The sequence below is a fragment of the Girardinichthys multiradiatus genome, chromosome 20, assembly GCF_021462225.1.
Source record: "Girardinichthys multiradiatus isolate DD_20200921_A chromosome 20, DD_fGirMul_XY1, whole genome shotgun sequence".
In the NCBI taxonomy this organism is placed as follows: domain Eukaryota; kingdom Metazoa; phylum Chordata; class Actinopteri; order Cyprinodontiformes; family Goodeidae; genus Girardinichthys; species Girardinichthys multiradiatus.
The window spans coordinates 25,141,501-25,153,870 of NC_061812.1; the positions used below are offsets into that span (position 1 = coordinate 25,141,501).

At 38.1% G+C, this 12,370-nt stretch overlaps 1 protein-coding gene across 1 annotated transcript; it reads left to right on the forward strand.

The window, feature by feature from the left end:
- Nucleotides 1-2,993: 2,993 nt before the first annotated feature.
- bap1 (BRCA1 associated protein-1 (ubiquitin carboxy-terminal hydrolase)) lies at nucleotides 2,994-11,944 on the forward strand. The gene is made up of 17 exons (XM_047346360.1): nucleotides 2,994-3,188; nucleotides 3,389-3,418; nucleotides 3,532-3,586; nucleotides 3,717-3,849; nucleotides 5,298-5,417; nucleotides 5,730-5,791; nucleotides 5,953-6,095; nucleotides 7,599-7,677; nucleotides 7,777-7,900; nucleotides 8,091-8,187; nucleotides 8,533-8,696; nucleotides 9,085-9,218; nucleotides 9,547-10,010; nucleotides 10,114-10,340; nucleotides 10,501-10,593; nucleotides 10,686-10,758; nucleotides 11,143-11,944. Exons 1-17 carry the CDS (start codon nucleotides 3,149-3,151, stop codon nucleotides 11,274-11,276), a joined length of 2,172 nt encoding a protein of 723 aa, XP_047202316.1. The 5' UTR covers nucleotides 2,994-3,148; the 3' UTR covers nucleotides 11,277-11,944.
- The last annotated feature ends 426 nt before the right edge of the window (nucleotides 11,945-12,370 follow it).

A 12,370-nucleotide genomic window follows, 5' to 3' on the forward strand; every position in this document is an offset into this window, starting at 1 on the left:
ATGGGCTACAGGTGCCGCATTCCCCAGGTCAAGCCACTTTTGAACCAGAAACAGCAGCAGAAGCGCCTGACCTGGGCTACAGAGAAGCAGCACTGGACTGTTGCTCAGTCGTCCAAAGTACTTTTTTCGGATGAAAGCAAATTCTGCATGTCATTCGGAAATCAAGGTGCCAGAGTCTGGAGGAAGACTGGGGAGAAGGAAATGCCAAAAATGCCAGAAGTCCAGTGTCAAGTACCCACAGTCAGTGATGGTCTGGGGTGCTGTGTCAGCTGCTGGTGTTGGTCCACTGTGTTTTATCAAGGGCAGGGTCAATGCAGCTAGCTATCAGGAGATTTTGGAGCACTTCATGCTTCCATCTGCTGAAAAGCTTTATGGAGATGAAGATTTCATTTTTCAGCACCACCTGGCACCTGCTCACAGTGCCAAAACCACTGGTAAATGGTTTACTGACCATGGTATCACTGTGCTCAATTGGCCTGCCAACTCTCCTGACCTGAACCCCATAGAGAATCTGTGGGATATTGTGAAGAGAACGTTGAGAGACTCAAGACCCAACACTCTGGATGAGCTAAAGGCCGCTATCGAAGCATCCTGGGCCTCCATAAGACCTCAGCAGTGCCACAGGCTGATTGCCTCCATGCCACGCCGCATTGAAGCAGTCATTTCTGCCAAAGGATTCCCGACCAAGTATTGAGTGCATAACTGTACATGATTATTTGAAGGTTGACGTTTTTTGTATTAAAAACACTTTTCTTTTATTGGTCGGATGAAATATGCTAATTTTGTGAGATAGGAATTTTGGGTTTTCATGAGCTGTATGCCAAAATCATCCGTATTAAGACAATAAAAGACCTGAAATATTTCAGTTAATGTGCAATGAATCTAAAATATATGAATGTTAAATTTTCATCATGACATTATGGAAAATAATGAACTTTATCACAATATGCTAATATTTTGAGAAGGACCTGTAGAAGTACCATAAATAAGTTAATTTAATTTAACTATTGGTAAAATTGTATGCTGATTTCCCTCTTACTCATATTTATTTGTGGGTATTGTTTTCATGGTTAGTGTTATTCTAAATGAGAAAGTATTGTTGCTTGAAAAATAGAACAAGTCGTGCCTAGTTGGTCAGCCACCATGTTTCAATGAACGCAAGGCACTGGATCCTGTTTGAGAGTCATTTTCCTTCTAATATTGTTTGAGTATTTTTAAATAAATTAATGTAATTCAAATTTCATATTCATAAAAATATGATGCACCCAAGACTGCCCTCCCCCCAGGGGAGCCCGTGGTGGTGCCAGCAAATTTATGGGGATGGCTATTGACCCATTTAGCCTTACTTGGGTGACACCGCTGATTTGAACTTAGAAATTCAAATCAGAGTTAGACTACCACAATCCACAGCCTTTTTTTCACTGTCAATCTTGTTGCAGTTTATTCTTTATTCCTGACTCTGACTGTGTAAAATTGGATCTGTCACACCAACTCTATCAGTGGTTGGGATGAAAGAACTGCTTTAACAAGGGTTGAGGTGTGTCAGGGTTTATTGAGACCAAAAAACTGTCAAAATATTGTTACAATATGTTTAAAACAATAGAAATAGCTTCGCTTTTAATATGTCCAATTTAGGACAAAACAATACAGACACAATGTTTTAAAATTTTTAGCAACTAAATTTATATACCCTGTTGTTCATCTCATAGGTTTTTGTACTGGCTCAGAACTTATCTGCTTAGCTACGTTTCTCCTCTTGAAGCAGCAACTAAACGTTCTACTGCTTCCAGCAATTTAGTTTGCTTTTTCTTTATCAAAGAAATTACTCCTGGACTACTGTTTCTGAGATTTTTGTGTGTCTGCTCATTTCAGATCCCTAGTTGGTCACAGCAGATGGCTGCTTGGTATGATGGATTGCTGCACAGCTGCCGATTCAATGCAGTCAATTGTCCACTGTTGCCAGATGTTTACTCAGAAGAAGGGAATGTGGAAAAGTGAATAATTAGATGCTATCATTTTGGCTTTCTTAGATTTAAAAGCATTTTACCAATTGGCATTAAAAACTGAATTTGACTGCATCATAATAGAACTAAGATTTATTGGAATGCATATAACTGAATGTAAATCTGTCTATATGAATAATGATTTGATTATGTACTTTTGTATGTTGTTTGTCTCTAAAGTTCCTTGGGGTGACATTTGCTGTGAATCGTAGGTATATAAACAAACTGAATTATAACCTGAATTGAATGAGATATTCATGCATAGTATTTACACGGGAAGAGATATTGTGGGTAATCTAAGGCCATCTATCTGGCTGCGGAAAACTGAACTTTTTTTCTTTGCTGTGTTTTTAAAGAACAAGTTAGGGCACAGCTCTAGGACCTGCCGTGCTTTGACATTAGAGCATTTATTGTGGAAAAAGCCCTACAAGCCTGAAGCCAAAATTTCTCTCCAACCTCCAATTTCCAAATCCGGCATGGCTTCTTCAAGCATAAAAAACAGCAGTAATTTGTATAATAAAGTTTTTTGTTTTTTTTTGCCAGCATATCAGTTTATAACTCATCAAATCATTTTCAAGTGTAATATTTCAAAACATCTATGAACATTTTGCTACATTGTTTAAATACATACAATTCAGTACTATACATTTTTAGTTTGCATTGATAACAGTTAGCCAGTTGCCTGCAAAACAATGGGCAACAAAGAAAATGATATCCCACATATGCAGAGGAGAGCAAAACTTACACAGTCTAGATATGGTATTTGCTTTAATATTTCTTGGTGACAAACAAACTCATGGGTATATTCACATTAGTATATTCCCCCATACTAATTAAATATCAATATCTAATCATAAAGGTAGAAGTCGTTAAGAGTCGTTTGAGAATCGAAAGATCCGACTCTTTTTGGTGAGATGATCCGGAGCCCGGTCAAGTCGGACCGCTTTTGTGTGACAATCGTCTGTCGCGTCGCCTTCTGATGATGTAGTTCGTTAGCGACCAGTGTTCTCTATTGTGTTTATGTTGAGCTGTCTTCGTTTTGTTTCGCCAGAGGAAACGGGGTTGAGCTATAAAATATATTTAGCCACCTCTGGACATGGACTGGAATATATCTTAAATATTAGGCTTCTGTGAACACGTTCAAAATGAATAACAAAGGCTGGCTGGAGCTGGAGAGTGATCCAGGTGAGGAATATTGACGTATATTTAGGCTAACAAACATTAGCTTTCAAATGTAGCCAGCTGGGCAGTGTAGCTATGAAATAAACGGCTAGAAAGTAACTTTAATGTAGAACAGTAAGCAATCATCTAAAATATTTTTTAATGATTTTCAACAATTATTCTGTGTTTTTTTAGCTGTTTTATCTCATGTTTTGTTATTGCAGGATTGTTTACTTTGCTAGTGGAAGATTTTGGTAAGCATTTTGGTTTACAGGCTACAATTCTTCACACACCTCCTGCAAACAGTAACTCATTCATGAGTAAAACAAATCCGAACTTTTTAATGTTGTTTTTGGCTTCTCTTTAGGTGTCAAAGGCGTCCAAGTTGAGGAAATCTATGATCTGCAAAGCAAATGTCAAAGGTGTGTAACTTGTTTAATATTGATGAGTTTGTTTGCTAAGGCATACCTAGCATGTAAATATATAAAAACATAAATATATTCATATTCTTTTTTAGTTTGCTGTAAAAACATGTGTTATTTTCCTTTTCAGTCCTGTTTATGGCTTCATCTTCCTGTTTAAGTGGATTGAAGAGCGTCGGTCCAGGAGAAAAGTCAACACCTTGGTGGATGAGACCTCGGTTATAGATGAGGAAATTGTAAATGATATGTTCTTTGCTCATCAGGTAACTGTTTGTTTTAAATATATTTAACATTATGTTTATCGTTGCAGCTATTCTTTTAATAATTTTCCTTTCAATAGGTAGTTCTTGCATTTTTATGTAGATTTCTTATGAATGAAAAGGATACATCTTGAGTGTGATGGTATTTAAAGCATGACTAAGTTTTAGAATGTTTAATAAATTGTAATTAATTGTAATACTATGATTCTATGTTAGCGGAAATATTAAGAGTTTTTGAGTTAAAGCAAATCATTCATCAAAATAGCTTCAAGGCACTCCAATGGGGTGTGAATGTGTGCGCGGTTGTGTGTAAAGGCTTTGAGAGTAGAAAGCACTATAAACAGAATATTCATGCCATTTTTTCCCTCCATTTCCATTAGCTGTTTTAATTAACTCTCAGGTAGCACGAGTGCGTTTTACGCGGGTGTTGTTTTTTTATGTTTTAGATTAAAATACCGTATTTAATTTAACATTCTCAGACCGAGTATACTTCAGGTCTTAACTAAACAATTCAATTCAATTCAAAAATACTTTATTAATCCCAAAGGGAAATTAAATGTTGTTGTAGCTCATTATGAGGTTTTCCGCAAAGAGCTGTTGTAGATGCTGACGGCTGTGGGCATCATATGTGGGCAAACACGTGTTGGTGAAGTTGCAAAAACTGGTTAAAATCTCCCCAGAAATGTTTGATGTAAATGTTGTGTTATTTCTTTATGGTACTATGTAAAAACATAGCAAACATGGCACCTAAAAATATTTTTTACATAAAGATCCAGTGATATTTTGTTCTATACTACTCACCCCAAGTTTGATCCAGTATACTTCATGTTTTTTTTTTTAACAAAACTGTAGTGACCAATGCCTGGCAATTAAAACAAAGTCATTCTGTTTACAATTTTGTGCAAAGTAAGATTTTTCACATTTTCTCACATGGCAACAAAAACTTTGTTGGGATTTTAATAAATAGACATACTACCAATCCATCTGTAAATAGAGTCCTCCTGTGTGTGGTTTATTCTTGGTATGAGCTGTTCTGTGAAGGCCTCAGAGGTTTGTTAGAGAACATTAGTGAGCGAACATTATCCAGAAGACCAAGGTCCACAGCAGACAGGTCAAGAATGTAAAAAGTCTAAAGTGGGGTTAGGTTAAAAAACATTTTCCCAAGCTTTAAAAGCGTTGCTCAAATCATACAGAATATATATGTATGTTTTTCTTATTGCAAAAGGAAAAAAAAAACATATTTACAATGATGCACTAATTTGGTGATCTAGCACATAAAATTCCAATAAAGTACAATGAAGTCTGTGGTTGTAAAATCAAAGAAAATTCACAATAAATCTGACTGTAAATGCCACAGAATAAAACCTCCATTTACCTGTCAATTTGAAACCAAAAACAGAGTTATTAGCCATTGTTTTATTTAACATTTTTATTTGCTTGTCTTTTTGTAGCTGATACCAAACTCATGTGCCACTCACGCTTTGCTAAGTGTTCTTCTGAACTGCAGCGGAGTCGAGCTTGGCACCACCCTCAGTCGCATAAAGGCTTTTACTAAAGGCTTCAGTCCTGAAGTAGGTTATCCCTCCACTCAACCATTAACATCTGCTTTCAAAAGATTCAAAATTTTTTTATAGGTATCTGTAACGTAATGGAATTTTTACAGCTAAATGAAACATTATGGCTTCTCATATGAATGTTACTGAAATATCCATTAAATTACTGCACAATATTAATTGTGGTATTCTATCATTTTGTTTCCTAGGCCTTATGTTTTCTGTCAAATCCTTATTTTAGCAACATCCAGAATTTCTGTTTAGCATTCCACTTTCTTCTAACACATTATGTATTTGCACAAGTAACTTTTTGTTCTTCTTTGCTTCCAGAGCAAAGGCTATGCTATAGGAAATGCTCCAGAGCTTGCCAGGGCACATAACAGCCATGCCAGGTAGGCTACCGTCAGTGATACACTTGAAACCTTCTGCTGGCCTTGGGTCTGAAGGGGGTGAAAAACAGAATTTCCTTTTCTGATCTGACACGTTATGTAATACGTTGGCTTTTGCTCATTTATGATTTTCTCAAACGTCCTTTTTTCATGTTTCTATGGAGACCGGAGCCCAGACATCTGCCGGAGAAACAGAACGGGATCAGTGCGGTGCGGACGATGGAAGCCTTCCACTTTGTCAGCTACGTTCCAATCAAAGACCGCCTCTTTGAGCTTGATGGGCTCAAGGCTTACCCCATTGATCATGGTGAGACTTTAGTTATAGGGTATACACAGGGCTTCACTCCCTCATAGATGTCTTCTGTTTGTTTTGTGTTTTGTTTATTTGTTTCAGATCATGAATACAATTTTACTTTTAGACAAAGACACAAAAAGCAGGTTTCAACTGCTAATTTAATTTATTAAGACGAAAAAGCTTTCCGTTGACTCTTTGGTTAAAAAGTAATTGCATTGACATCAGTCAATCTGGAAAGTGTTTCAAAGCCATTTTTTAGACTTTGGGACTGCACTGAACCACAGGGAGAACCATCATCCACATAGGGAGGAAAGTTGAATTAGTGGTAAACCTTCCCAGCAGTGGTCGGCCTACCAAAATTCTTCAAAGAGCGCATCAACAACTGATCCAAAAGGTAACAAAAAAACCGAGAACGACATCTAAAGCAAAGCAGGTTTCATTTGCCTCAGTTAAGGTTGGTGCTCATAATTCAGCAATAAGAAAGAGACTAAGAAAAATGCAATCTTTGGGAGAGTTCCAAGACACAAACCACTGCTAAACAAAAAGGCCCATCTCTCATCTCCCACAAAACTTAATGATGATCCACAAGACTTTAGGTAAAACATTTTGTGGACTGACAAGACAGAACGTTTAGAAAAGTGAGCTTCTTGTTGCATCTGGCATAAGATTTACAGAACAGGGAAAAAACATTGTATTGACACTCAAACACAATGGTGGAAATGTGATGGTCTGGGATTACTTTGCAATCTGCCATATTTGATGGAACCATGAATTATGTTTTATACCAGAAAATCCTTATGAAGAATAAGCCTACCAGTACATGACCTTAAGCTCAAGTGTCCTCAATTTATGCATTACTACAGTGATCTGATTGGTTCAATGAAAAGAACCAAAATTAAGGTTGTGGAGTGGCCTAATCAAAGTCCAGAATTAAATCTCATTAAGATGCCACAGTTAAAAGGCTATTAATGCTTAAAACCCATCTAGTGTGGCAGAATTTAAAGCAATTCTGTAAAGAAGATAAAAATTTCTCCACAGTGATTGAAAAGACTGATTCGCCGTTTATCACAATGCTGGGGTGACACAAACGGTTATTAGGTTTAGGGAGCAATTACTTTTTTCAGTAGGTCCAGATTGGTTCGGGTAGCTCTTTTGCCTTAATAAATGCAATCATCATTTTAGAACAGCATTCTTTATTTACTTTAGGTTATCTACACACACATACATACATAGTGACAAAACCAAATTCAGTCTAAGAATAAAACAAAAATATTTACTCAATACTGTAATTTTCCTGCCCAAACTAAGGTCCTGTGTAGTTTCATTTGAAATACAAAATGAAATGACCGTTCCATCTGAAATTATAACAAAGACGTTGATTTTAACCTAAGGCATTTATCCACCTTATAAATTATGTGTGTACTTTCACTTTTATCATTTCATTTAGGGCTGTTTGGTGAGCCGTTAGAGCTGGTATGCTCTTAAATGATGTAGATATATAACACTTTCCTTTAGGGCCCTGGGGAGAGGATGAGGAATGGACTGACAAGGCTCGCCGTGTCATTATGGAGAGGATCGGCCTGGCCACTGCTGGGTGAGTCATGCACCGTTTAGCAAAAGCAGAAGTGCTTTACTTTCTATGCAAGCCTTTTTGGTTTAATTCTTATGCTGCTACTCCTCTTACTCGTTCCAGTGAGCCGTACCATGATATCCGCTTCAACCTGATGGCAGTGGTGCCTGACCGCAGAATGAAGTATGAGTCTAAGCTGGAAATTCTAAAGAGGAACCGACAGACAATTCTGGAGGGTCTGCAGAAGGTCAGGAACTGGGCCAAGCTAAGTTTCAAATATAAATTGCTTCACAGCTCAGTGGAAATGCATTAGTTATATTCAGAGGCGTCAAACTGTACCCAAGCAAGATCTTCTTGAGTATTCTTGCAAAGTCAGGTCTGTGTCTTAAGGAAAACATAATAATAAAATATGTTAAAATATGTTGCCTTGTCTTCAGATGATTCGGCTGACTCAGCCTGAGGTTGTCCATGACAAGAAGCAGCAGAACTCCTCCTCTCCAGATGAAAACACCATCAAGAAGGAAGCAGACGCAGGTACTGTCCCAAGAACGTCTTTAGGTAACTTTGTCCTGTCATCTTTCAAGCCTCAAAACAGTTTCTATGGAAGAGTGGCAAGAAGAAAGTTATTGTTGAAAGAACGCTGTAAGAGGCTGTGAAGAACAGAGACTCGGGTGGATGTTCCTCTTCCAGCAGGACAACAACCCTAAACATGCAACTTGGCCTACAATGATCATCAGAATGGCTCGGTCGAATACCAGACCTAAATTTAACTGAGAATCTGTGGCAAGACTTTCCTGTTCACAACAGTCTTCCGTGCCACCTGTGTTTGGGTTAATCATAAATGTGAAACTCATAAAAATACATCGATTGCAATTCTAGATTCAGTCGACGAGTTAGGTGCTCAGTCCAAGGATGGAGCTGGCCCCTCTGGAAGCTCAAAGGTCAGGGGAAAGCCACCGGCCCCAACAGGAGGAGTCAACCCCATCGTTCAGCGCCTGCCTGCCTTCCTCGACAACCACAACTACGCCAAGTCCCCGATGCAGGTACAAACATAAGTTCATTAATTCCTGGTGCTTTGATTTTAATGTAGTGGAGTAATCAGTAAGTTGTTGGATAAGATACCATCAAATGTCCAGCTCTCTTGAAAACATTTTCTAATTGTTTCATCTGACCAGCAGTGTAAAACCAAAAAGTATTAACGTATTATTTGATTTAAAACAATGGAAACCTTTTATCTTCAGCTGAAAACATAATATGGTACCTTTTAAACTCAATACCTGCCATTTTCTGTCTGTGAAACTTAAGTATCATTCCTGTATCTGGAATTTTAATTTCTTTCAGTTTATGTTTTTTTTTTTGACATTTTCTGTTTTCAGTTTGATGCAGAAATAAAATTTCTCTGACTGTGGACATTTATGCTGTGATTCATAGGAGGAGGAAGATCTTGCAGCTGGTGTTGGACGCTCTCGGGCAACAGCCCCTCCCCAGCCATCGTTCTCAGAAGATGAAGATGAATTTGATGAGGATGAAGAAGAAGCAGCAGCTTCTGCAAGTGCTTCCAGCAGGCAAGAGTTTAATTGAACTTTCTGACCTACGTACAAAACACAATCATTATGAAAAAACCACTCCCACTAAGAAACGTGGTGGCCAGATCAGGGAGAGCGAAGTGCTTCAAAATCAGAGCTGAACAGTCTCTTCCTATTTTGCTGTGTTACATTTTTTACCAACAAAATGTTCCTTCCATAAGCAAAATCCCTTAAAAAATCACACAGAAGTTTGTGGTTGCGATGTGTAAACTATGTTAAACTGTAAGGAGAATGCTAAATGTTTGAATAACAAATACCTTTGTTGTTACACGGTGTTTGAAATGGTTTTTTTTAATTTTTTTTTTAGATTTAGACGAAAGGCGAGCCTGCGGTCCAGAACGGGACGAGTTGGAACTGGGATGGAGAGCCAGATTGCCCTCAATGTGTTGGCAGAGAAACTGAAGAAGGAAGCTCAAAGAAAAGATGGTGTAAATACCCCTTTGTCTGTGCGCACTGAAGGTCGCACCGGGGGTATCTGCATCACGGCCGCCTCGCAGCCTTCTCCCACACCCAGCAACGAAAGTACAGACACAGCCTCTGAAATTGGCAGTGCTTTCAACTCCCCGCTGCGCTCGCCGGCTCGCTCCCAGGCGGCCACACGGCCGTCGAGCCCAGTCGCGTCCCATCTGTCCCGTGTGCTGTTCGGAGAGGATGAAATGTTGAGGCTTGACTCCAGACATAATCGGGCTGTAAGAGAACTTGGTCCTTCAGTCAGTGCGTCACTGCTACACCTACAGGATGACGGAGTCATCTATGCTCTCCCTCCATCTGGTGAGAGCACAGGAAGTGAACATTGCAGTCTAGTTTCTCAAGTACAACTTAAAATTCCTTATGTGTAAGCCTCATGCTGCATCTGTCTTTATTACCTGTACAGGAGATTCTGCTGAAGGCACGAAGCTCTGCACCCCTGAGAAGGTAAAACACAAAGTGAAAGAAGATGAAAAAGATGGCATAAAAGAGGGAGATGAGGGACCGTCTGTAGCGGTGAAGAAAGAAGATGAGAATGAAGATGGAGCGGAGGTGAAACCTAGCAAGGAAAAACTCAACGTTACACAGTCTGGAGCAGACAGCAAACCCCCAGGGGAAAAGTACTCTCCAAAAGTAAGTGCTTTGTTATAAAATGCTGCACCACATATCCTTACAGGGCATATTTGGACTGCATAGCAACTTCAGATTATTTTTTGCTTGTGCTGCCAATATGTAAGCTGATGTGTAGAAACACATAAACACAAGCAGGGGGTCACCCCATTGCCTTTTTCAGGAGCTGCTCGCACTACTCAAGTGTGTAGAGGCTGACATTGCGAATTATGAGGTGTTTCTTAAGGAGGAAGTAGAAAAGAGAAAGAAATTTAAAGTAAGTGGATTTGTTCATTCACCTCGAATTTACTGTTTCTGGTCATACTTTGTTTTTATTGGCTTTTAATCAAAATGTTTTCATTTGTGCAGATAGATGATCAGAGGAGGACTCACAATTACGACGAGTTTATCTGCACATTTATTTCAATGTTGGCCCAAGAAGGTAAAAACTAGTTTTGCTGTTATGTAAATATAGTAATGGCAAGAAATATGTAGAAAGTGTATAAAAACAACGCACAAAATGTCAGAAATAATAAAATATGTGATGAAACGGGATGGATGGATGTTTAAAATATTTTACAAGAAGTTGGTCTTTAACCTGTGCTTCTTAGAGAATGAATAATGCTTTCTTGCTTAGCTATACAGATTGATTAAAACGTGAAGAATTTCTCATATTAGACAAAAACAGCCCATAACGGTTACAGTTGCATTCTACATGAACCTTTTTCCCTCTCCATCAACTTCACCTAAGATTAGCAAAAAATACTTTCCACTTAGCTTAGAGTTTCCTCTTACCTTCACTGGTTTCTCTGTCCGTCTTCTACAGGCATGTTGGCCAGCCTCGTGGAGCAAAACATTTCTGTGCGCCGCCGGCAGGGAGTGAGCATTGGCCGGCTGCACAAGCAGAGGAAGCCCGATCGAAGGAAACGCTCCCGACCTTACAAATCCAAACGACAGTAATCACAAACAGTCACCATGAGCACCAAGCAATCACAGCAAGGAAAAGAAGGATGTTGCTGCACTTCTGAAAACCATTCCTTTAGACAGTATTGTGCTGTGTTGTTTTTTTGCTTCATTAAATGTACTGTTTTCGGTCGTGAACACGTAAATGTTAGTAATGCTTGCATTATTTTTCCCGGCTGATCTTTTCCACATTTTTGTCTTCAGTAATTTCATAGAGCTTAAGCTTAAGTAAAACCTCTGTAACTGAGCTATTAACAAAAATGTTATATTTCCTCAGTGCCAATGAAGTATTGAATGTTTTTTGTCATATATAGGTGGGCCTTTTTTATTCTTTCAGTGAATTTCAGCATCCAGACATTCAGTGGAGAAATTTAGTCTGTAATATACTATTTAAAACTGACAATATGATTTTGAAATGCCTTTTTCTATTAAATGTCTTTATTTGTTCATGTGTCTTTCTTGAGGTTCTGCAAATATAAAAACATGTTTTTTGTGTTTGTACCTATTCTGGATCTCAGAGTGAGTCATAAGTTGAATGTGTTCTGCTGTTGTTTTTTTTTTTATATATATATTTATATGTTAATTGGCTAATTGGCCTGTATAATAAATTCAGTCATTCTCTGCTCGCCTGTTTATTCTGAAATAAAGTTAGTTACAACACCTGAGTCTAATCTACATTTCTTTGACTTTTGGAGTTTTAAATATGACATCCCAGCAGTTGGTGAGTAAGAGACACATAAATGGGTTGCTTTAATAAAACAAGTCATAGGATTTGTATGTAAGTTTGTACATTGGTTGATTTTATGCATCCTTTGCAGTGATGGTTGCTGTACGCTAGGGAGAGTAATTCAGACCATGTGGGACCCTTTCAGATCTGTTTGCTGTAACTAATGTTTTGTATAAGTTTTAAAAATCTGCCTATTTAGCTTTTGTTCTTATTGCATGTAAATAGTAATGTAGTTTTCTCTTCTCATTGCTTTTTCTAATAATTTATGGATTTTTGCACATTTCATTTTATACAAACTTGTACACAACAATTTGTATTTCTACTATGCTATATAGTACTATCTACTATGCTTTGGTACAACTCT